The sequence below is a fragment of the Condylura cristata genome, unplaced genomic scaffold (assembly GCF_000260355.1).
Source record: "Condylura cristata isolate star-nosed mole 26May11 unplaced genomic scaffold, ConCri1.0 scaffold00010, whole genome shotgun sequence".
NCBI lineage: Eukaryota > Metazoa > Chordata > Mammalia > Eulipotyphla > Talpidae > Condylura > Condylura cristata.
Window position 1 is genome coordinate 43,530,758 of NW_004567111.1, and position 25,797 is coordinate 43,556,554.

The 25,797-nt window shown below is 35.4% G+C and overlaps 1 protein-coding gene across 2 annotated transcripts; it reads right to left on the reverse strand.

Annotated features, from left to right (window-relative positions):
• Positions 1 to 1,066: 1,066 nt before the first annotated feature.
• Positions 1,067 to 25,797, reverse strand: HSPH1 (heat shock 105kDa/110kDa protein 1). Of its 2 annotated transcripts, XM_004680186.2 has the most exons (18): positions 25,393 to 25,797; positions 22,787 to 22,844; positions 21,399 to 21,539; positions 20,598 to 20,720; positions 17,237 to 17,336; positions 16,094 to 16,227; positions 15,372 to 15,616; positions 14,523 to 14,751; positions 12,486 to 12,592; positions 12,123 to 12,256; positions 10,012 to 10,220; positions 8,242 to 8,373; positions 5,630 to 5,767; positions 4,609 to 4,734; positions 3,086 to 3,193; positions 2,885 to 3,001; positions 2,512 to 2,673; positions 1,067 to 2,058 (listed from the first exon to the last, which is right to left on the reverse strand). In XM_004680186.2, exons 1-18 carry the CDS (start codon positions 25,497 to 25,499, stop codon positions 1,852 to 1,854), a joined length of 2,577 nt encoding a protein of 858 aa, XP_004680243.1. In that variant the 5' UTR covers positions 25,500 to 25,797; the 3' UTR covers positions 1,067 to 1,851. The 2 variants fall into 2 exon arrangements, with proteins under 2 accessions (XP_004680243.1, XP_012578734.1); XM_012723280.1 differs by lacking the exon at positions 8,242 to 8,373 and having other exon boundaries at positions 25,393 to 25,594.

Sequence of the window (25,797 nt, forward strand, 5' to 3'; positions counted from 1 at the left end):
AGGACATCTATCCTGTGTGAGAGTGAATGTCTTCTCCCACCCCCACCACCAATACATCCAATTTTGTCCTTACTTAGAAAAAAAAAAAAAAAAAAAAAAGACTAGATTCACAGTTGCATTATTCCTAATAGCAACACCTAAATCCACAAATACTGGGATTGGTTACGATATTTTTGCCTGGCTTTATAATGGAAGTCTGTAATTACAGTATTAGTAGTTAAGTTATAACACCTTGACCTCATTAAGTTGCCTGGTACACAGTTTTTAAACACCTACTTACACAACATTTTACCTTACAGACAACTACCATGAGAAAAAAGCTTGAAGGATACACAATGGCTATTTTTTCTGTGTGATAGATTAAAAATTATATTCTACCTTATACTTTTAAAAAAAATTTAATGTAATAAATGGCACAGTGGGTTAAAGTGCAGCACTGTGACCCTGTCTGCAACCACTGCAATGTGAGTTCTATCTCCAGCTAGGGCGGTGACCCATATGGCACGGCAGATCTCTCCTGTTCTGTCCAATGCTCCCCTCAGCAGTGTATTTCAGTCAATCCTCCTGTTCTACTCTCCACTCTGTCTCTGGTCAATCGTCTCACCCCTCAACACCTCTAACACCCCAGTTCTAGTACATATAAATAAATAGATATTTAAAAAAAAATTAATGTAATAAGTATATGCTACTTTTCTATCAGGGTAAAATAATTTTCATTTATAAAAGAGGTAACAGGGCCTCCTTGGTGGTGTAGGAGTTAAGTCTTAGCACAATGAAGCTATCACCAGCCACTTTGTAAGATATTAATCCCTATTCAGGGAGTGACCCACATGACCCAGCAGAAGTCTCCTGTCTTGCTTGCTGCTCCCCTCAGCAGTGAATTTTAGTAGATCTGCCTTTCTGCTAACCTACTCTCTGGGGAGCACTAACTCCGCCTTATCCCTCACACACACCTCTGGCCTATAACCCAGGCCTACACCCCAATTCTTTTATGCATAAATGAATAAATCCTTTTTTTTTTTTAACAAGAGAACATATAAGGAACAACAAAAAGGTAAAATTGAATTTGCACACAAAAGTAACTTTATTTCTCCTACAATGATTCATACCACTCTCCCCAATTCCATTTTTAAGTCAATAACAAAACCATTTAGAAATGACACCATAAGATGAACTTTATTTTAAAGCTCATAAAAGGTTTCACAATATCAGTTACAAACAGAATCAACATTTCTCCCATTTTACACCTTCACATGACAATGTACTGTATAACCAGAGATATATTTTAAAGTTTTTGTTCTGCATGCTGCTAACACATTTCACTAGCTTTTGCTTTACTCATCAGATTTTTAGTAATATCAAAGCAAAAAGTCATATTCTATTAGACAGAATTAATTTTAGAAAGCCCTTATGAAATTAGACTTAGTCTTGTTTATAAACACCCACACCCACACACATGCTGAAACACAGAGAGCAAAATGCAAGAAAACTACCTTGGCAGGAACAAATGCTTAAAGATTTTAATCACAGCCCTCTTGAACAAGCAGTACAGCTTATGTTTTCCAAAAGACAAAAGTCAATTTCATCCCCAGTGAAACAAATGGTAATACTGCACAGAAGCTTAGTATGAATTCACAATTCCACAGGAATCTGAAAGTTACCAAGGCAATTTTCCCTTTTAGGTAATAAAGACTACAGATTTAAGCTTTTTCTTTTTCCATATAATACACAAGTTTTCTAAACATCCTTAAAAAAGAAAATATAAATAGTTTCAGTATGTTATGTAGAATCACATACTATGGCAAAAATATTTTATTAATTGAAGGACTAACCAACCCAATTTGATGTCATCTAGTCCAAGTCCATATTAATGGAACTCTTCTCGTTAGGGTAACATTCACCATTCTGATGTGAAGGTTCAGCACCGAAATTACTTTTGCCGTCTACATCATCTTCCTTCTTATCAGTATTTGGGCCATTCGGAGTTCTTTCCAGCTTGGGTGATTCGATTTTTGGTTTGGGTTGTGTTACAACAGGTTCACAAGTGTTAATCAACTCCTAATAAAACAAAACTAGTAGTCAGATTCATACAGTTCATTTCAGCTGTTTTCCTATGCACCCAAACCAATTATTTTTCCACAAACTGCTATATACAGATAAAGATGTCCAAGATCTTCTCATTACACTTGTCTAAAACTAGAGCTAACAGCCTGACAAAGTGAATATCTTATAATAAGTCAGGTACTGGTAAGCTAATCACTTACATATTACCTCATTTAATCCTCACAACATTGAAAGGTACCAATCATGATCCCACACATATGGAAGAGTGAGATGGTTCAGAGAGGTTGTGTGACTTACCTCAAACAGAAACACTAGTGAGAAATGAGCTGAAATTCAAGCTATATCCCACATCTTCAAAAGCACCCATTTCTACTCTTTCAAACAGAAAGCAGTTCCTCCTGTGTCTCCAAGAAAAAGTGGTAATAAACACCAGCCAGTATCACTCACCTTTATTTTTGCTTTTATTTCCTGAGCACGTACCACTGGGTCCTGATCAAGACTCTTTTTAGCCTGAGCATTTATGACATTACTCATCCACTCCTTAACTTCATTAACAGACTTCTCAACCTTTTTCATTTCAGACTCGTCAATATGGTTATATTGCTCCTCCTGAATGGATAAAGCAGGACTTTATTATAAAATTAAGTATTAAAGAATAATATCTAATTGCACCCAATTTTCCATAAAGCTCGTATCTTTATCTCATTTCAAATAACAGAGTTTCTCATTTAAGAATGTTTGTTTACAATGAAAAGTTTCAACTTAAATATTAGTTTATTAAAATCTACGGTAACTTCCTCATAGGTAGAAAAAGACTGACCTCTCTGAAGTAAGCTGCTATCTTGGCATAGTGCTGCATCCTTATTCCTAGTTCTTCAAGCATTTTTGGCCGTTCCTCAGCTTCCTGAAACCGAATTTCAACCGGAGTGCCAATTTTCTAAAACAAAATAAAATTTGAACTGTTTATTAAAATTATAGTCTAAGTCAACAAATACTACTTTCTATAGAGAGAAGGACCGACCATCAACTCTTCCAACTTGTCAAGATAGGCTTGCTTAGCTTGGTCTTCTCCTTCTTCATAAAGCCAATTTTCAGTATCTGTGAGCAGTCTCAAAAAATTTTGATGATCCTACATGTACAATTTGAAAATCAGTATCAGTGGCAGTCTTACTTTGAAAGTTTCACAACAAAACAATTTTCCTTTTAAGTATTAAACACTAAGTGGTTAGTCTTATTTCTAGGAAGGCTCTCTGATTAGCTGGATTCTCTTCACAAAAAATATCAAGAAGTAATAAATACTCTGCTATCAGCTGCACACAATATTTTACTAGGAAGTCAAATTATATTCTGTGTCTCCTCGAACTTGTACATAGGGACATTTGAAAATTTCTGCTGAGCTGCTCTGACTCCCCTACAACTCCAGTTTTGACACTCTATACATTGAAATGTGTTGATAAGTAGCAATTTCTTTCCCATTTCCCAAAACAACTAGATCTTAGTAACTTTTTATTCACTTCCAACATTGTCAAAAATTGAAAGGGAAACTAAGTAGCTGACAATTTCAATCCCTGAACAAGTGAAAAAATAATTCCTAATCAATTTATATAATTTCTACCCTAGCCTTGTTAAGGTCATCTCTACTTCAGAATCCCAATCAAAAGAAACCCCAGGAAATGTTAGGGCAGAGTCAAGAACTGAGCCATATTAAAAGATAGCCCATTGGCCCTCCCTGGTGGCGCAGCGGGTTAAAGCACAGCACTGAGAATCTAAAGCCGCTTCCGCATGAGTTCAATTCCCGCCTGCCCTGGAGGTGACCACATGGTGTGGCAGACCTCTCCTGACCCGCCTGCTGCTCCCCTCAGCAGTGTACTTCATCGATCTGCCTGTTCTGTTCCCCACTCTGTCTCTGGTGAACCCTCTCACCGCCCCTGAGCCTCTGGCCTGTACCCCAGTTCTGTATGTACAAATAAATAAATTAAAAAAAAATATATAGCCCATGGATCTTTGGTCTAAAATAGACTATTAAGTTTAAACTAATTTAATTCCAGAATTAATCCTTATGGCATTCTAAATTTCTATCCAGTCATTTCCCCCCCAAGTCCCATCTTTCACAGCTGTGCTTCTGTGACTTACAGAGCCACACTGACTCAAGAGCTTAGGACAGGTCTAAGGAGAAAAGTGTCTGAAAAACTCTGCAACAACTAGATGAGCAAGTCTTATGGGATAACGTAATGACAGAGTGCAACCAAGGGACCAGAGTTACGAAAGTCTGAGTTATTTTAAACAGGGATTTTCTCTTATCTTTCTCACTCCCATAACTGGTGTCATAAAATGGATGCTAAGAACTAAATGTCATTAGGATAAGCTAGAATAGAATAAAACTGCACATCACTAGTGATCCTCTCTCCGTGACTTTGCTTATATGACTTTTCCCCCAAGTTGTTGTTTTCAAAAAGTTCACGTTACATACACTAGAAGTTTAAATATCAAACTGATATTAACACTTTACATGAGATTATCTTAATAAAAAAGTTCTAAACACACCTGTTCACATATAAATTTTTCATATGGTCCAGATAGCTTGTCCCTGAACTCATACACATATTCCTCTACTGCATTTTTGGCATCGTTTCTTTCCTTTTCCAATTTATCCTGCATTATCATCTTACCCTGTGAGGAAAAAGAAAAGGTTAGTTCTAGTCTTCTATTATCTGTACCTAAATTTTATCTATTTAGACTCTGGTGTTAACCAAATCAACAATTAAACCAAAAAGTGCTAGTATAGTGTTACTAATTATAGCTTACACATCATAAATTCTTTCAACATCCCCACAAAGTTCATCATTTTCAATAGACAGATTAGGTTGCATTTTAAAAATATTAACAATTACTTACTTTTCACATTTCAGGTTTAATACTAGGGGGGGAAAATCAATCTATTGCTTTAAGATAATTTTGTTGTATGTACGCTATATATATATATTGTGTGTGTGTGTGTAGCTATCTCCTACCAGGATTAATATTAGTCACTGTGTAATGCTCAAAATAATACTACTTTGCCATCCTATTTTAAATCAAGGACAGTAAAGCTACTTATAGTATATATATCCACTACTTATCAAATACAAATGAATGAAGTATATTATTGCTAAGTATCTAAATATAATGTTTCCAGCTCAGTGAAGGAAAAATGAATCTGAATTGATGCACTAATCTAAACTGCAAAAAAGTACAATATATTTTAATAGAACATTTGGTGTAGTTTGAGACACCACATGGCTTGTGCGCTGAGCGCTGCGTGAGGATATCCTGCGTCCAATCTCTTCCCAAGAACTTGGGCAATCGATATATCGAGCAGAAATTATCTATGGCATAGCTCTCTCTTAATAAAGATGCAAAAATAGCAACAGAACTTGTTGAAAGAAAATACTGAGTAGTTTGCTTCATCTGATCCTGAAAACTTATCTAACTTTTGGGATACAAGAAGAAATTACTGTTATTTATTAAAAATACAGGTAAAAGACCAAACAACATATTCCAAAATATGTATCACTTAAGTACTTACCTCTGTTTCAATATACATGTTAAGAAGGTCTTTTCCTAACTGCCAGACCAAGTTGGCTTCAATAGGCAGTTCAACATTCACCACCTTTATTTTGGGTTTTTTAGCTTCTGGAGGTTGGTCGACTTTCTTTTCATTTCCCTTGGGGAGAAGAGTAAAGAAAAATTGAGAGAAATTTTTAAATAATCCTTGAAAAATAGAAACATTTCTTATTATTATACTTAGGAATGACTTACACAGAAGTACAACTCTAAAGCTGAAAAACTCTAGAAGGTCACCTAATTCCCATAAGCTCATTTTAAATCAAGGATGCAATTACACTTAAACATGCCATACTTTCCGCCACCAGGGTATACTTTTTTCTTTTCATATTAAACTTAAATTTCATCTATTCTGCTAAAACTTTTTTCACAAGACTTCACTTTCTCATCCCTTTTACTTATGTTTGTAACTCCAAAGCATTAAAAATATCACTACCATATCATTAAATTATAATCTAGAATATAACAGTAACCAGACTCTGACCAATGCTAAATACATTAAGATGAACTCTAAGCTGATTATATATATACACATATATAATACATGAATTCTAAACTGTTGTTATACATTTTGAACCTCTACAGCCCCTTTATACCTTCTTTGATTGCATTAGCACTGCACTGATAAGTAACTTTTAAAAATTTCCCACTGAATTTAGAGTACGCGCACACGCACACAGAAATCCTTACTCCAACTGTCTTTGAGTTATATCATTCCTCCTAATGATATAATTAACTATATAAGATAAAAAGAAATGAGTTTTAAAATAGTTAATAAAACTACACAGCAAATATTGCTTCCTTGTATGTTTCTCAAAGTCTGTAAAGTAAAAGGCTAAAGAAGTATTTCCTATAGCCTCTAAAGCCTCTATTTTTTTTAAGTCTTTCTTATGTACTTCCATTCCCATTGGTTCCTATTAGCACAAATGACACAAAACAGATTAGATATAACCAAAGAGTATACATGTACCCTAACTGGCCGAGTTGGTAAAATAGGAAGACTAGTCGACGAGGTATAAGTACTGCCACTAGATAATTCAGGGGTGCTATTAAAAAATCTAGTCACTTTACAGAAGAAATTGGCACTTGAAATTAGTATTATTAATTTTAGTCAATTACACATTGATGGGACTGGAGCACATGTTTTCCAGACTCCTATTCAGTGTTCCTCACAAAATTACATGTCTATGACATGCAATAAGCTGTATCACTGGTAATGACCTAGTCAATCAGACTTCTGCCCCTAGGTTTTCTTCTTGCTAGTACACTAGTGTACATGAGAACTCTCTGTTATATTGGGTATAATTTGGAACACAAACCATAGCAAAGAAAAATGAGTCACATGACACCTACACCATGTAAAACACAGAGGAGTGCAACAGATATTTGGAAAACAAATGGATGACAGTCTATGCATGATAGTGAGGATAAGACTATCTGGCAGTACAACGTTCAACAATTATTGGCAATGTCTACATATCACAAGAGTACGTGATATAGTATGAGTGAAGAATTCTCCAAGGGGGTGCATGATAATGTTCCAAAGATCTTGACATTAGTGGTTCCTCTTACAAATAAAATCATGAAATGCTAGCCAACATCATGTTCTAGAAAGAAATTGAAAGTTAATTGATGCGCAATACTAAGAGAAGGGGAATAATACTGAAATTAAAAAGTTACTATAACACAGAAAGTCAACGCTCCTTTACCATATAAACTCTTAACCAGGAGAAAAAGAGGATTTCTGGAATCTAATGAGGTCCTATAAGCCTCTATTAGAACTCCCACAGGATCAATCAGAACATGGGGAGATTAAAAACTAGAAACTTACACCAAGTATAAAATGTATTTTGACCCCAATGAACAATTCTCCAATTTGTCTGAGGGAAGTAAATTGTATCTTCAGAATGTGAGAGAAAACGAAACTACTGAGAGGTTAATAATTTACATGCACCTTGCACAGAGAATGAAGTTCTGCAAAGCATTCAATGATCTAGAGTAGCAATGGAAACTTCCCAATATTCACCTGACCATGAATTTTAAAGATTTGATTAGAAGCTGTCATTTTTTTGGAAGCACAATGCAACTATTTAATTTAGCTTCTAATATATACTATTGCCCTAATTACGCCAGATCACTATTATAAATTTATTTAAATTTGACAGGAGATTTGAGGGAGAAGAGTTTACTAGACTCCTACAGCCCATGTATTTATGATCAGACTAATTTCAAGGGAAAAGGAATTATACAGCACTGGGATGTCTCCATTGGTGACCCTGGTATTAGCAGATACCTCTTTATACTAGAGAAGACAAATGCTATGCATTCGTCTCTGGTTGTTTGGAGAAGCAGTTAATCAAGAGAAGCTTGCAGGTCTAAAACAGGATACTCAATTCCCTTATTGAGCTGAAATAATTCTAATTGTTTTTTTGTTGAAAACACAGAAAATTGACAGAAAAAAATTCTACACAGAATAAGTAATTTGGTGCTTGCTCTTGAAACTGCAGATTTAATATCATTAATGATTACATGTTGCAACATTGTCTAATGGAATGAACTAGAAGAGTCACTCACTTTGTCAGCATCTGGGATTTTGTTTTCTTCTGAGGTAAGTTCAGGTGAAGGGGGAGACTGTGAGGTTTGTTGACCATCAGTTTGTACCTGGGGCTGTGTTCCAGCTTCACTGTTCTCTTGCTGGATATTTTTCTGAAATGAAAGCCCAGGCACAAAGGATGTAGAAAGCAGGTGTACTTGTATAAATTTAAAAGGTTATCGGGCACCAAAGACAGTACACGCAATTCCTGAAGTCTTAGTTAAGTGGGGGGAAAAGATAATGGATAAAAGCAAATTGAACACAAAATATTTTTTTGACTTCTTAGAAATGTTAAACCTGTAAGAAAGTCTTTGAATGACAGTAGTTAATATCGTTTAAAAACACATATGCATTTTGATTGTGATGACAATCAAGGAGTCTCCTTTAAGAAATCTTCACTTAGACTTGTATAGAAATTAACTCTCAGAAGCACAAGAAGTAAGTTTACACCATTGTCTCCCCAAAGCAAACTTCCAAGACTTAATCTCACCAGCAACCATCATACATCTTGACATATAGTCATTTCAATGAATTGAACAGTTACATGAAATAGTCAACTATCAATTATTCAGGGGCTCATCATTTCAGCTAATGAGATATGTAAGATCCCCTTGTCCTCTGTTCTTACTTTATGTGTGATCCGGGTGTTTTATCTCAAAAGATCTCAGAATAATGAATATATGCTACATGTTAGTAAAGCTTAATTCCCAAAGAGTCAGTGCTTACTATGATCTGTGGAGAAACCTACATCATTCTAATTTACTACTTTCTGTCTACCCTAAAGTCTCTCACAATTTCCTTTCAGACCTTTCAAAATACTAAAGCAGGTACTATAGTATTAAGTAGCAAAGCATTCCTGGTATGTGTCTGTAGATGCAGATGGATGGGTATCTTTACATCTCCATAGATAATTAAAGATTGATACAACAGGGATTATTAGATTATTAATATATGTAGTCAGGTGACCAAGTATTTGGCAGTAGTCACTTAGCTCATTATATTGAAATTTTCTAGCTGAGAACAAAACTGAAGCTCAAGATACTAATAGTTTTTAAATGCCTTAAGAATGATAACTGAAAACAGAGCTTTCAGAGCACAGGATACCAGACTTTTCACATCTTAACTAAAACAGTATATACCACTTGCCTCTTCATTTATGCTATATCTGATTATTACCTAAAGGCAAACTATAATAGCTGACATATTATAAAACTTCTTAAAATCCTTCTGCTAATCATGTACAACCAGCACTCGTGTCTAAAAAACATAAACAGTAGTAATTCTCTCTACATAGATGCTTCTTTTAATTCCTCCCACAGTAAAGGCAAGACATGTAAACAAAACTAAAATACCAAAGCCAATTTTGTCATATAATTAAATTTAAAAATCAGTTTTAATATTTGGCATATATATTTCACCACATAATTCTTTAAGTTTTTTTTCCATGTCGTTTTTTAAAAAATCAATCTACCATTTCACTTCTCAAAATGCCCTCGATGTATTTTAAAAAGACAATTCAAAGTTTAATCAAGCAAATGTCATATGCCAATTCAAATTAAGCTCTACAGAATTTAGTCACAATTCACCAAATCCCAGGCTATGCATTGCCAATTCCTACCAATCATTATTATCACCCAAAATTCAAATCAAAATGAAGAAAAACATTTTGTTAAACTTTGTCTGCCATTCTTCTATAGTTAAGAATTAAGTCAACTACATATCCAAATTCAAAGGCTGAACCACAAACTTACATCAGAGTCTGGGTTTTCTGGTAGTCTCTCATTCTGACATTCCATGTCTGCTTCAACAGAAGACAATTCATTCTCCTCAGTTGGCACTTTCTCCACCATAGATGCTGTAGAGATGGTGAAAATGCCATGGGTGTTGACTCGCACTTTGACTTTCACTTTAGATTTTTCTCCATCTTTCTGCGCAGAAACATTCTGAACTATGAAGCGACCTAGGGGGTAAAAAATTTGAAAATTTTAGAGCTGAATCTAAATCTCTGTTAAGGAAAATACAAAGGCTAAGAACGCTTGAAAGTACTGTTATTCCAAAATCTCCCCATTTTCTCTATTCCAACTGAATTAGATTTAAGTCCCAAATGTACACTACAAATATAACCTCTTAAAAAATACTTTTAAGTGTATAATATATTTAAAATACTTGACATTAGTCTTAATGTGCTATAAAAACCTTCCAAGACAAGGGCACTCTTGTGGCTTTTTCATTTAACAATTATGACACAAACACTGTATGTAACATACATGTATGTAAGCAATTTCCCTTTCTTCCTCCTGTTTCCCCAGATGGGTCAACATAAACCAGATGTAAAAATCTGTTAGCAAGAATTACAGAAAGCAGATGATATCAAGTACTTGTGGTATTTTAATCCTGCAGATCTTTCAGGAAATAATATTTTGATAACTTAATAGCGAAAACTGTTTAGAAAACTTTTTAGATAGAAAGGGTAAGCCAAATTCTGTATCAAAATCTGAAATTATTAAGTGCAGTTTCAAGAGCATTACTGAGTGGTACTTAAGAGTGCAGTCTCTGATCCAGACTATCGGGCTTGAATCCTGGCCCTGTGACTTGCTGCAAATTACTTAACCTATTCATGCATGCTTATGTGGGTTGTTAGTAATACAAACTATGAAAACTAACGCTTAGTTTTAGTTTATCTCCTCCAATAGTATTGTTATTCAGAGATCATTAAGCCAAAAGTAAGTACTTTGAATCTATTATCTACAAAGCAGTATGTCATATTTAATGCTTTATGTTTAAGGTGCTGTCTACACAAATCCATAGGCAATTAGACTTAATTGTCGTATCAGTGAAAGATGTTGGAACCGACTTTAATTAGTTGTAAAAATCATTAGTTCAGGAAATTATTACCATAAGAACCAATTTAAAAACCGAAATATATTCTGGGGTATCAAAAAAATACTCACTGGAGAGTTAGATGTAAGTACATTCAAGCACTTCAGTTTCGATGGCGACATGACAAATCTGATGCCATGCTCACTCTACAGCTTGAGTTTTATTCTCTGCACAATGGGGTTAACAATGCATAGAATCCTACCTGTCCAAATTTTAGTCCACAAGCAGGATTTTTCAAACTAATTTCCTGCTAACGAATTTAGAAAATCTGGTTTAAGGTTAAAAAAAAAAAAAACAACAACAAAAACACAACCTCTCTAGGTCAGGACCGTTATTAAAAAGAAAAAAAATCACAACTGATCTAAGTTAGATCCTTTCAGATGAATCCACCATAAACAGGTGTGGGTTGGGGACAAGAGTGATTTATTTAAAAATCTAGCAATACTGGCAAATTTTACCCACAACCTGGAAAACATACAAGAGATTGCCTATAGTTCTCTCACAGATTTTATAGTTACTATAGGTCAAAATAGATGGGCAGTGTCAGGTCTCTCAAAGAATAATGTAGGTACATTATTTAAAGAGGAACTTTAAAAGACTACAATATAAAGGTGTATTTATGAAGTTGTTTCAAAGGTTGTTGAGCCAAGCTTTAAATTCCATTTAAATTGGAAGTTTACAACATTTCACCTGGAAAACAAGTAAATAAGTGATATCCTTAAAATATACCCTAACATCAGAATAGGAAAAACAGTCAGTTGTGTGTTCCTAAGTACATATACTTAGAAATAATGGAACAAGCAGGTCATTTTAACTGTAAAGGCCAGTATATTCATAATAAAGGAGATTTTGTCCATCATTACCATTCTAAATCTAAAACATCTTTACATGAAATTTTGTTTCAATCAATATTGCTAAGAATAAGAAAAATTCCTAAGTTGTACAGTGAGTTTTTGAAGAATAAATAAAAGTAATTGCTTACCTATTTTTGCTTCTGGATATGGAACTCCTTGAGGATCAGAATAGAAAGCTTCTAGCTCAAAAGGTCCCCTTCTGAAGAAGGTAAGAACTTTGGAGAAAGGAGCAGCATGGTTTCGAGAAAAGACTTCATGAACACTAGAGAAAAGGAAAAGACATTCAATATTTCAAGCATTTAAGCTTACTATACAACACAGTTTAAAATCTGTATCAATCCTATCACCATTTATAACACAAAAATGAGAGAACTATTTTGAAGGTTTAGTCGTTGAAAGAAAGATCCCACTTGGGCCAATCAAGCACTCTACTATAAATGTCATTTGTTAGTTTTTAATATAATAGTTCAAGGCTATTTTCTGCTACATACCCTTCAGGATCTTCTGAATCATGATTCCAGACCAGAGATATTGGAAAAGGGACTGCATCTGTGACAGAAAATTCTCTAACTTTAAATGCTGGGGAAAGAATTGCACACTATTAAAAAAGAAAGAAAAAAATCTATCGTGAGTACATGGATATTTCAGTTATCTTTTCATACAAATTCAAAATTGCTTACAGTGTATTATTTAAAGCATAAATGATTTATTCCCCATATATCATGAGAATCACTAGACAAAAACAAGCAATACAATGAATTTTAGGAGCCATTACTAAAGCAAGTTTCCCAAAAGCTTAGGAAAAAAAACGCTAGTCTTGGGTCTCCCTGGTGGTGCAAGGGTTAAAGTCTCAGTCAAGCTACCCCCACCAGCCATTGTGGTCCAGTGTGATCCCTGGCCAGGGAGCTGACAGGCGTGACACAGCAGACTGTTCCTGTCTTGCCTGCTGCTCTCCTCGGCAGTGATTTCAATAGTTCACCTATTCTGCTCCCCATTCTATCTCTAACAAATCTTGTACCTCTGGCCTACACCCCAGTTCCAATAAATCTTAAAAAAAAAACTAGTCTTGGGCCCTCCCTGGTGGCACAGCGGGTTAAAGCACAGCACTGAGAATCTAAAGCTGCTTCCGCATGAGTTCGATTCCCGCCTGCCCCAGAGGTGACCACATGCCGCGGCAGACCTCTCCTGACCCTCCCCGCTGCTCCCCTCAGCAGTGTACTTCATCCATCTGCTTGTTCTGTTCCCCACTCTGTCTCTGGTGAAGCCTCTCACCGCCCCTGAGCTTCTGGCCTGCACCCCAGTCCTGTATGCACAAATAAATAAATCTTTAAAAAAAAAACAAAAAACAAAAACTAGTCTTTCCAGAAATGTCCTGTTAGCAATTTCAATGATCAGATGTATCACTTTCAAATGTATAAACATATCCACAAACAGCTCTGCCTATAAAGCTTTTCAGATGTCTAAATAACTGAAAAAAGGTAAAACTTGCAATGTTCATCTTTTGACTAATTTTATGAATGAAGCAGTGGTAAATTCAAATTTGGGGTACACGATATCCAACAGACAGATGGATTTTTGACTAGTCACACAAAAATGACTAAACAGATGTCTATCAATCTCAGATTAGCACAGGAAACAGATGACACTAAAGTTAACTGATAAACATAGGAGCCTTCAAAAGAGAGGTCAAAATAAACTCTACCTCTAAAAAATACTAAGCACTTCTAACTTTTGAGGGAAATTAAGAGTTTAATTAAGGAGACAAACTCTTTTACCCTATATGGAAAAAGTAAAAACAAAAACCCCGTAAATTATGACACATCATAAGACAATGAATTATCAGTAATGATCAGCATCTATACATTCTGACCATTTTTTCAGTTTTAAAGGGCAAATGCCTACCTAGACAAAACTTCAAACGTGAACTTGAAACATCACTTAAAACTAATTAAACTTACTTGACTACTAATGTCCTAAATATAATCTAAGACTTTTTTAAATCAGTAACTGCTAGTGGTGCTTTTGCTGCACCAAATTTCATGCCTCTGAGCTGCCTTCTTATTTGATAGATTAAAATCAATCTAGAGGGGAAAGGCAGCTATATCTTCTAAACCCATCTATTATTCTTTAGCCTATAAACTTTCCCCAAATCAATTGCTTATGACACCAGATTCTAATTCCCTCCTATGTGCCTTGTAACAACTGTTACACCACAAAGTCACTGCCCTGTACAGCTGTGCTTTCTGTGATCCCACAGAATCATACCTGTTGTTGTCTATAGTTTGATAAGCACTGTCTCCGGAAACATCTTTGTCATTCATTGTTCTTTTACATTCCTAGATCTTCCAGATTTGAGTCTTTGATCTCACCCCCCCCCACCCATGGTGTCACAGATTTACCTAAATATAAACCCTTATGATACCTTATCTAGGAAACAGAGGAGTGGGGGTGGGGTGTCTACTACAAGACCCCCAACTTGAATAAATAAAGTAGTGACAATTTAATGAATGAGAATGAAAAAGCAGTACCTGTAGGGCACACCCTCTGGCTACTGCTTCATCTGCATTGAGTGTGGTGCTAATATCCTTTCCAAAGAATTTGGCAATTTTTTCTTTCACTGCTGGAATTCGTGTGGTGCCTCCAACTATTTCAACAGCACTCACATCTTCAGTTGAGAGCCCAATTTGTTCCATCAGTGAACGAAGTGGAATTTCTATCTTTTGCAGGAGTTCAGCACAGAGTTCTTCAAATTGTGCCCTTGGCAAATAAGAAGAACACTTCATAAATGTTTGAAAGTTACCTTAAGGCCAATAACCTAACCTATTATCTTTAAATAAGAAGCCTTATCAATCTAATGTATTTTCTTTTTCAGATACCCTGAATTCCACCTGGGCCAAGTTTAATTGTACTGTCATTTGTAACTTTATAATTTGTAAATGTGTAACATTTTTAAAAATATACAAAACAGCTGCAGAGGAGAAAATTACTGGAATTACTGAAAGAAATAACTTTTATATTAGGATGCCATTTTATACCTAAATGTGCTGTGTGATCCAGTTCTTACTATGTCAATATTTTCATTCACTTCAAAATAACATTCCTGTGAAACATTTTGTAAAAATATTATTCAGTTACTGGCCCCTAAATATTAAAACAGGAAGGTTACTGAAAATACATGGTTATGAGAACACTTAGAAAAGAGAGCATTTAAAAAAACCCTCTCACGAAAGTGACTAGTGCTAACAGACTTTACCAAACTTCCCAGCATGCAGCATACAGTTTTGAAACTGGGCCAAGATCCAAAACCATAACCAGACCTGCCACCGGAAGGTGGTGCCAGCTGTAGTTTAAGGAGGCTGGAAGAATTCAAGACACACCTGTTCATCTTTCCGGAAACATCTTTGTCATTCATAAAGCACTCAATATTCAGTGGTATGTCCGTGCTGTTAGAGCTCATTAGCTTTTTCAATTTTTCACACTCTTGATACAGACGTAGCAGTGCTCGAATTTTTGATTTTGCATCCAACTTGTACTTTGTTTTAAATTCTGCACAAAAATGTTCCACTAACTTTTCATCGAAGTTTTTTCCTCCTAAGAAAGGATCAAAAGCTGTTCCGAGTACCTAAATTTAGTTAAAACAATAAATCTGGTTATTTTTTATACTGTAACTAGAACCTTAAATATTGCTACTCAAAAAACTAACGGACCAATTTAAGAAAATAATTGAGTAATCTTAGCAAAAAGAACAGGCTCAACACATCATTTAAAAATACAACATAAAACTCAAGTCATTAGGAGAAATCTAACTACAAAATCCAAATGCTAAGTCTCTTTGATAGTTGTTGACTTTTAATGGTTGCATAAAAGACAACCTTATCAATCTTGTCTCCCTACGTAAGAATATTTTAAAGAGTTAAGTCAAGATAATTACATCTTTATGAAATCAACCTTAGGAATAATTCCTTGAAAAATCATTTCCTAAAACTCTACATTACCAAGAAAGGAATAGTGAATAAAGGTCAGTAGGTCTAAGTAAGGACAAATATACATACACACATTAACCTTATTTTGATCACTTAGTTCTAATATATGACTTTACCTTCAGTTTTCCCTTGTTAAAGGCACAGGCTGACACTTGAAAAGCTGAGTGCCCCATATCAACAAAAACTACTATCCGCGGTTTCTCTTCCTGGCCCGGAAGGTCCTGCTTATAAATCCCATAATTCAAAGCAACTACAAAGTAAATAAATAAATAAATAAAATAAATAAATATGTCGTAATGCTTTGGTTTGCAGTCTTAGTAATTCTATTATTGTTAATGTAATTACACAATTTAATTGCCTGACTATATCAAGCAATTGAAAGTATATGTATTCCTTTTATATCTCACTTGCTATTCTCTTGCTATCAATTACTTTTTCCCTTTCTGATTTTGGAACAATGCTCTGCCACTTTTAAATATATAGAGATGTGATGGAGAAACACACATGGTGTGACTACAACAAAATATAAACACATGCAGTCAACCATAAGTAATATGAGATGCTACATAATATTTACATTTTAACCATAACCTGTTGAGACTGCTATTCTGGAAAAATTAAGAATTTAATACACAACCACAGCAACTCAGTCCTTACCATATTTTTTTTGATCTAAGGCAAATAACTTATCTGTCTTATCTGTTAGTTTTTTCAGAATTTTGAAACAACTGTATTTCTAAACATGTGTACCTAAAATATCCCGTTAGCTATACTTCAAATACACTGAGAACATACTGAAAAAGTCTTGTTAACAGAAACTATTACTCATGACAAAATGATAGTCTGGATCAGTATTTTATATAATATACATAATCAATTCTTAACTATATGCATATAGGTGAGATATATATGAAAGAAAAAAGTTTACCTATTCTATACTTGTAATCAAGGTAGCTGTAAAACCCAAAATCACATTTTTCTAAAACTTGCTTCCTAACTATGAAAATAAAATCAAGCTCAAAAGATTCCAAAAACTGAAATGTATGTATAGAATTTTCAAATGAAAATACATAATAAACCTCACGAAATGCCAATTCCCCATAAAACATGAGCAAAGAAAAGTTGGAAATTTTAAGCTCAAATCTAGAATGAATTTCTACATCAACATGAAAAAGTACTTTGGTAATAATGTCTGATTCATCTGAACTCTAGTCAGGTAACATATGTGCTTCTACACAAAAAAAGAGCTTTTTTCTTACCAGCTGTCATATCATTCATAAGCCGTAAGCAGTTTAGACCAACAATTTGTGCAGCATCTAATACAGATCGCCTCTCAGCATCTGTGAAGAAAGAGGGGACCTACAAACAAAAAGGAAAGAAAGATCTGTGACTCATCAAGAACACAAAATTCATACAAATTCCTCAAAATCTTGTAGTCAATATACTCCATCTAAAGTAAGTATCTATGAAGTCACAAAACAAAAAAGAACTTCAAACTTAGTTCTTAAACTCTCAGAAACAGTAACTGCTTTGGAAAAGATTGCCCTAAAAATTATTATATTAAAGTATCTTCATTTTCAAGAAAATTTTAACCTGAAGTAAAATTAATTGGGAGAACTCATGAGATGTAAATTAAACAGAAAGCTTTAACTTTAAGTGGGTAAAACACCATTCACATTCTAGTCTTAAATTTCTACTGACATTTGCTACAAAGAAAAAGAAAAATATCAGACGGTTTTGCTTATAGTAGGAATACAGGGGAAAAAATAACAACAAAAAAAAAAATAGACAACTATAAATCAGGGACATCCTGTGGGTGGGGGAGGGGAAGGAATCAAAAAAAGGGTGGAAAGAGCACAAGGAAATACAGTGATGGTGCACTGGTGAAATGGTGGTAGAAAATCCCAATGAGACCATACCTCAGAAAAGAAAGCAAACACTGCCAAAAAAGTAAATAGATTAATTGAAGAGTGTCTAAGAGGTAGTTAACAAATAATGTGAAAATACACCCATTTTTCTCATGAAGTTTGAGATTAGCGAAAACAAAAGATCATTTCAGAAATAATCGTGCAACTTAAAAAAATGGTAACTGCTAAAAATCAGTTTGAATTGTTGACAAAGGTATAATTTTTTTTGAGTAGAAATTTTTGAGTAGACTAAAATGAAAGTCTCTTATGATGTTAAAACAAAAAAAAGTTGCTATTAACATTCGGAAGTTATAATGCTAACTCAGTATTTAATGTTAAATATAATTAAACTACAAGAATACAGAAACTCAAATATAGAACTGACATAACAGGAACTAATCATCAGGGAAATGCACATCAAAACACAATGAGAAGCCTCCTTACACATAATAGAATGGTTATTATCAAAATAGATAAAGTATAACAAAGATTTGCAAGATGTAGAATGAGAATGCACACTGTAGGTAGGTAAACATATGTTATAGAGGTATATCCAAAGTTTATAAATAACTAATCCAATTGGCCATTAGATGAATGAATTAAGAAAATGTAATTATGTACAGGGACATGCACAGACAAGGGATTATTTATCGATCAATAAGAAAAAAATCTTGTCATTTATGACAACATGGATGACAATGTGGATGGACCCTGGGGCCATATTTTAAGCCAGAGAAAGGCAATTGCCTTATTATTTCAACAAGTAAAATCTTAAACAAAACCCAGCTCATAGATAACAGAGGTAAGGAAGAAAGGTAGGTGAAGAAAGGCAAAATTAGGCATCAGGTTAGCATGTGGTAACTACAGTTGGTACAGCATAATTTTAAAGTTGCTAGAGTAAATCTTTTATTTTTAATATTTATTTATTTGTGCATACAAGAACTAGGGTGTAGCCAGAGGTGTGGGGTGGGGGGGGCGGGGCGGTGAGAGGATTCACCTGACAGAGTAGGGAGCAGAACAGGCAGATCTATTGAAATTCACTTTGCAGAGGTAAGACAGGACAGGTCTACAGCACCTTATGGGTCAGCTCCCCAGCCAGGGATCAAACTAATGAAGCAGTAGCTGCCTATAATAGCCTGATAGCACTTTTTAACCCCTGGGCCACCAGGCAGGCCCCCTGCAAGAGTAAATCTTAAAAGTTCTCATCACAAGAGAAAAAGGATAATGTGTTACTAGTAATGCCGTTACTCTGATACTATTGGTGATCATTTCATAATATGTATAAGTATCAAATCACTGCACATCTGAAAGGAATGTATGTCAATTATAGCTCAATAAAAGAAAAAATAAAACTAGAGTGAATTCTGGTCTATGTCATTGCTCTTTGGTTTTACTATTTATTGAGGTCAAGCAGTAAAACAGATGATAGAGGAAAGCTCTAATTTATTGAATTATTAAGGTCACAAAAACACTTTTTGGGGCAAAAATGTTGATTTCCCTAAAATAAAAAGGAACAAAAACAGTTCAAGGGGTGAAGTTTCTCATGGTATTGACTTGTACTTTTGATTATTTTAATTCTTTTGATCACTTTCTAGGACAATATTGTAACTAGGACATTCTTCTCGAAGAACAAATAACAATATATTCAGACTCACTTGACTAGAAAGTACCTAACAGAAAACAGCATGGTGGGGTTTTTACCTTTTGTTTCAAAGGATTTGTAGAAGCTTTAGAGACAGATACAAAAACAAATGTGAATCTTTGGTCCCCTTCCAAAATAGTATACCTTTTCCTTATTTTTCATATCAAGTTATTTAAAGAAACAAAAGGCCTTCTGGCCAAAAAAAAAAAAAAAAAAAAAAAAACAAGAGAGAAGGAAATAAAGAAGGATCAGATTTATAACTTAATTCTTTATTTTATCAGAAATTCATTTTATTCCTAGTCAACAGTTTGGTATTCCCTTGGTAGAATACATTCTGTGTCATTAGGGCAACAAAAGAAATTTTAGCCTTTTTTTCTCTATTCTTTGATATCCTAGGATACTCTGCCATGACAATTTCTTTCTGACTAGTCTTGGAAGGCCACTGGCCAGGGCTATAACACAGGTAAGTCCATTCCATGTAATGTAGATAGGTAGACTGGTAAAGAGCATAATCACAGTTGATCAAGAAATGACACTAGACATTTGGAAAAGCAAAATATACACCTACCTTTTTGGTTTCCAAAGAAACGATTATTTTGTTTGGCTCAAATACTCTCTGATAACCTGTTAGTTGGCCACTCAAAGTAGTGAGCTTGCTATGCTATAGCAAGCTCTAGATTTGTCACCACTTATAGATTACTTTTTAAAACTAATAATGCACTGGCTCTCAATTAATGGTGGAATTTGGAAAAGTAACAGTCTAAGTATGTAAGCTGTTTGATGGTGCACTGATGCCACCCTTCCCCTGTGTCCGTTTGACTAATTGGTATTATTTTTTTCTAAAAAGCTCCACAAAAGCTTTTAATTTGCACATCCAGTCAAGAATATTAGCAACCTCGGCTAAAAATAACAGTCAAGCTTACTCTAAAATGCTTCTGAACACTATGTTAACACAGTCCAGTAGAATTTTGATCTCTAGTAATAGAACAGCTTTCCCACATTTGATACTTAAGAGCAACATAAAGGCAGCAAATTAAAATAAACCACTCTGCCTTACTAAATTCTACTTACTGAAATAACACAATCTGTCACTGGTTTCTTGAGGTTGTTTTCAGCAGTTTCCTTTAACTTAGTCAACAGCATGGCTGTTATTTGCTCCACGCTAAATAGATGTTCTTCATCCATGTACATTACCTATATTGAGAGAAGAAAAAGTTTTAAAACAGTGTAGTACTTAAACCTACATGCTAACATTAACTTAAATTTTTATTACATAGTCACTTCTAGAAAATCTGTCATAAATGCAGACGGGGAACAAGGAAAAGGAAAGGTAAAAGGAAAAAAATAAAATTAGGAAGAAAGAACTTTTCACTAGAGATGAAGAGAAAAGAAAACTAGGGTAGATGTGTTCCCTGATCAAAGTACTAGTCAAAACATTATTAGAAGGTAGTAAATTTCCACTGTAATAAAGAGATGAATCATGTGGATAAATATTGTTTTGTGTAGATCACAGACAGGAATGCCTCTGTAGTTAAAAAAAAGGTCCCTGGTTGTAGTACACTATTTTCTGCAAACTGCAAGTGGGCTATACTGGAAAAGATTTTTGCTGAGATGACAACACAATTTAAATGTCTATAAACTCCACTAAATAAACCTAAATTTTATACAGGTCAACAAGCTATAAGAGATACTAAGTAAGAAACAGCAGTACATACCATTTGAAAATTTTCAGACAATTTAAACACAGTTAGATAAAATAAGAGAAACAATCCTGTCCAACTAAGAAATGTCAGTTAAATGCTTATGAAGTACTTTTCTCTACAGATGAATTAACGCCTGTTAACAGAATCTAAGGTTGTTTAATTGTATTACCTTTATTCCAACTCCCCCATTTTTCATTGGAACCAAATCATAACTTAAGTTTTCCTTCTCCTTTTGAATGAAAGGGTCACTGAATGCTCGGCCATGAAATCTCTTAAAATTAGATACTGTATTGTTTGCATGAGTGATTTGCTGCAAAAGAAACGTAAGATTTAATTTTTTTTCTAATTTCAACACTATTAGTAATTAGAAAAGTTTTAAAGACAGTCACCACAACTCAAACTATAAGGGCTCCAAGTTAACTCTCCCCACAATTCCCAATTTCCCCAAAAATGAATGGACTGTATCTCTTACTCCTTTTTCTATTGAAATGCCAGAAGGTAGACAGCGAGAGGAAACAGAGCAAAAGGTAATATTGTCAGCAGATTATTTAAAACAGATATCATAATTAAAAGAGGAAAAAATAAAACTACTGTTATTAGCTAGGAAATAGCAAAACAGCTCACTATTTTCTTTCTTCTTTTAAAGGGAAGAATAAACTTTATCAATGCTAATTTTCAAACAACCAGAATTTAAGCATGGTCATATCTTAAATTCCTTGTGATTTTAAAACTGAGATGGTATCTAATAATCTAGAGGTTGGATAGGAACCTCACCTAATTTTCACAGAATCACAAAGATACAACAGAATCTTAGGCCCAGAATTATCAGTATTCTAAATGACCACATTCAGAGAGACTGTTATTCACTACTGTCTCATTTTGAATATGTACATCTATTTTATTCTGTCATTTTCCCCCCTCTTTTGTATGTCTTCCAACTAATCACAATACAAACTATTCCAGGGTTTACAGTTTTGCTTCTTTTCTTAAGCAACACTATTTAAAAGAATTTTCACTTTAACTTTAAAGCTCAAGAGGATTTTCTATTTTTCACTTTTTTCCTCCCCAATGCCAAGAGTTTGAAAGTTATAACAGTAGCCATACATCTAAATTTTCTAGTGACATTAAATAATAAGAGACATGTGAAATTAGTTTCAACAACTTATTTAATCTAACATATCTAAAATAATAGCTATCATTTAAAGGGTACTTAAAAACTAGATATTTTTTTGTTTAAGTCTTCAATAACTTCAAGTGTTTTTTCTACTTCAGACTTAGACCAGGCACATTTTAAGCCCTCAATATCCAAAGGATACCATATAAGACAGAAGAGGTCTTAAAACTTGATAAATTGGAAGCAAGCCAAGTTTGCAAATTAGAAAGTTCTGAGTAGGCATTCAACATAAAAGAGAAAAAGAAAAAAATAACCACCTAAGGGTTCATTCGGGTGAATATTTACATTTTGAAAATTCAAAAACAGATACCCTTGCATGTATTTGCAATTTTCTCTTTAAATCCATCTCTAAGAAATGACCAGAGTGCTCTTAAAGAACATACCTGATTTTTTGCTGCAACTCCAATTGTTCTGTTTTTTGATCCAAATGATATGACTGATCTAGAAGAAATACAACCCACATTTCAAAATGTTTAAATGCAAAAATGTGGACATTTTCAACTGACGAGGAAAATTCTAATATAAATTTCCTACTGTGGTCTGGGAGGAGGACATAAATATAGTGTAATTATGGAATCTGAAGTTTGGTGAGACATTCAAAGGCGAGTCAATTACATGCTACTTTGAATTCATCTAGGTGGCAGTCCTAGCTGCACTTCTTCCCCAAAGTCAGCTCAAAGATATTTCCATTACAACAAATACCAAACCAGTTAAGTTCTCCAGGTTGCCAATAGGAAATAGATAGTGACTATAGAGATACTTAGAATATTTAAAAAGGCATTATTAACTTGTCCCTATACACATGATTAACAAAAAATATAACTGTACTCAGTGACCAACTCTGTACAAATCTACATGCCCTTGTTATACCTATTGCCATCTTGACTACCATCTACCTCTCCAGGATTAAAAACATTATATAATTTAAAAATTAAAAAATATATATTATATAAATCCCAAATCAAGTTGACTTAAGTCACGCTTCTGTTGTTTAAAAGCACAACAGAGGTTACTAGATGCAAAATGCTACTTGAAAGTCAAGTAAAAATGATATAGCGCAAGTTCCACAGGAGAACCAAAGATAAAACTTCAAGTGAAAGAATAATCATTTCATTGAATTAACTTTGAAGAAATGAAAAATGACGTGACTATGAGACAGCTTTCTCAACTACAGAAATGGAAAAGATGACTTGTCCAGATCAGATAAATGAAATGGGTTTTAGATTAGAAAGTAAGCAGGTGTAGTGGTAAATAAGATGAACAAAATGGGAATATTGAGAACACTGAATACCAGGCTGAAGAGAGTATAAATTTGCTATAAAGAGATGTCCCAGTCCCGCATTACCTAAGCAGGTGCGAAACAGCATTCTAAAAGTCAAAGATGCATTCAAAGGTTAGATTCTAAGGTACATTCCAAAAACAGTACCATTCTAAACTTTACACCTGCAAAGAGAATTTACTTATCTCCAAGGGAAAAAGACTAATTATACTAAACAGAAATTAAAAGCAACGAGTGCGACTGAATCATACATCTATTTTTTTCAAAATTATTAAAGGGAACAGCCATACTGCCCACAGTTAACATATTCAGAACCATTACCTGTTGTCTTTAGCCACATACAAATTTTTCCCTACTCTCCTTTGAACAGCTTTTTTTATTGGATCAAAGATATAACAAAGATGTAAACTGCCCCTCGGCATGAATGTCTGATATATTTTTTTAACTATTGTATATATTCCAATCACAGAGACCTTTGCACAATTAAAGAACCAGAGATTTGTGAAAAGGTAGCTGTATGGATGTACAAGAGAGTAAGTATTACTAGAGCTACTAATATTGCCAAATGTTTACTTATCATCTGATTTTCCACTTTCACAAATGTCCATTTGCATTCAAATAGCTGTAGGCTCAGTCATTTTACCTTTGGGGTCAATGTTTGATCATGGGTTAAGGCATTTAAAAATAAATTCCTACCTACGTTAATTTCTCCAGCAAGTAAGCAGCTTTTAAAATCAACACACAAGGCAAACACGTTTGTGAATATTTTTTTCAGAATATAAGCCCCCGCCCAAGAATGCTTTTTAAAATGTTACCCTTTGCCCACCCCACCCTGCTGTAGAATGTAGAATATAACCTTTGTTGGGTGACAACATCATTCTCTAGAGTACAGAAGTATGCAATTTTTATTCTCTCTTCTTTAAACTATCCAGAATTAATGAATAAAAACACGGTTTACAATTTCTCTAGAATGGGCCCCATAAAACCAGCAAAAAGGACGTCTATAAACATCTTTTAGAAATGATCCCGGTGTCCTAACGCTTCCAACAGTATCAATCATGAGGGTGAGGTAAGAAAAGGTGAATTCATTTATCAAAGGAGTGATTCTATGGACTCTAACAACTGTCAGCAAGCTCACTGGACAAGAAGCTGTGCTTAAGGCTCTGGAAGCTTCTAGCTCCTTTCGAAATTTCACAACACGGAAAAGCTCAACAGCCCGGGCTCCGCGGTGCGCAAACCAGGTTCGTAGGGAGGGAGAAGAACTGGGGGCGGTCAGCCTGCTCAGAGAAGCCGGGTAGAGAAACGGGGGCGGCCGTATAAAGAACTAGCAGAAGCTTGCCAAGAACAGGGGAGCAAAGTCGCAAGCTTGCTCGCAGCCGGGTCTCCAGTATTACAAGCCCGTCCTAAGTGACGACTCTGGGGGACTCTATTTTCAGACTCTTGTTCACCCCTAGAATTTCCGAAACACCCCCTTTTCGGGTTCTTGGCGGTAAGCCCCCCATCCCCACCTTTACGCTTGAGTGAGCGTCCATTCGGCCAGACACTGGGTACCCAGACCCCACGAAAGAACGCACCGCTCTCTACACCGCCCTCCATTCTCCCCCGCGCTCGGTAGCCAGCGCCGCAAGCCTGGGGGCCCCCACACACTCGGCCGAGTTTGCCTCCTCGCCCCAAAACCTCCTCCCGGCACCCACTCAGCCTCCCACTTACGGAGTGCACCGATCGCTGAACTCGTTGGCGATGGTCTCGATGCCCCCGGCCCGGGCCACCGCTATGTAGCAGCTCTGCGAGCCCACGTCCAAGCCCACCACCGACATGGCCGGCTCGCGGTCTGCCTCCGCCTTGGGTCTGGGTCTCCTGCCGCCTGCCCGCTCCTCCGCCGCCGCTTCCTGCCTCAGCCCCGCGCGGCTGCCGCGGGCTGTGATCGCTCCTCTGTCACTCGGACCGGCGCAAGGGCAGTCGGCCTCTCCGGCGCTTCTAGCTTCCCAGGGCCAGAGGTGGTACGTAGAGGAATAACCACAGGAGAACGCAGCGCTCGATCTCACGGTCTCCGCGGGAAGCCGCAGCTCGGGATGCTGCCTTGATCCGGAGCCGCTCGTTCCCCGCGCGGCGCAG

Bases quoted from the DNA above. Each gene is read 5' to 3' on its own strand.
- HSPH1 (XM_004680186.2), bottom strand. From the start codon at position 25,499: ATGTCGGTGGTGGGCTTGGACGTGGGCTCGCAGAGCTGCTACATAGCG. The intron at 17,337-20,597 runs GTAAGTAGAATT...TTTTGTTTGTAG, and splicing joins TGACAGATTGTGTTATTTCA to GTCCCCTCTTTCTTCACAGA. The intron at 2,059-2,511 runs GTGAGTGATACT...TTGTTTTATTAG, and splicing joins AAATAAAAGCAAAAATAAAG to GAGTTGATTAACACTTGTGA.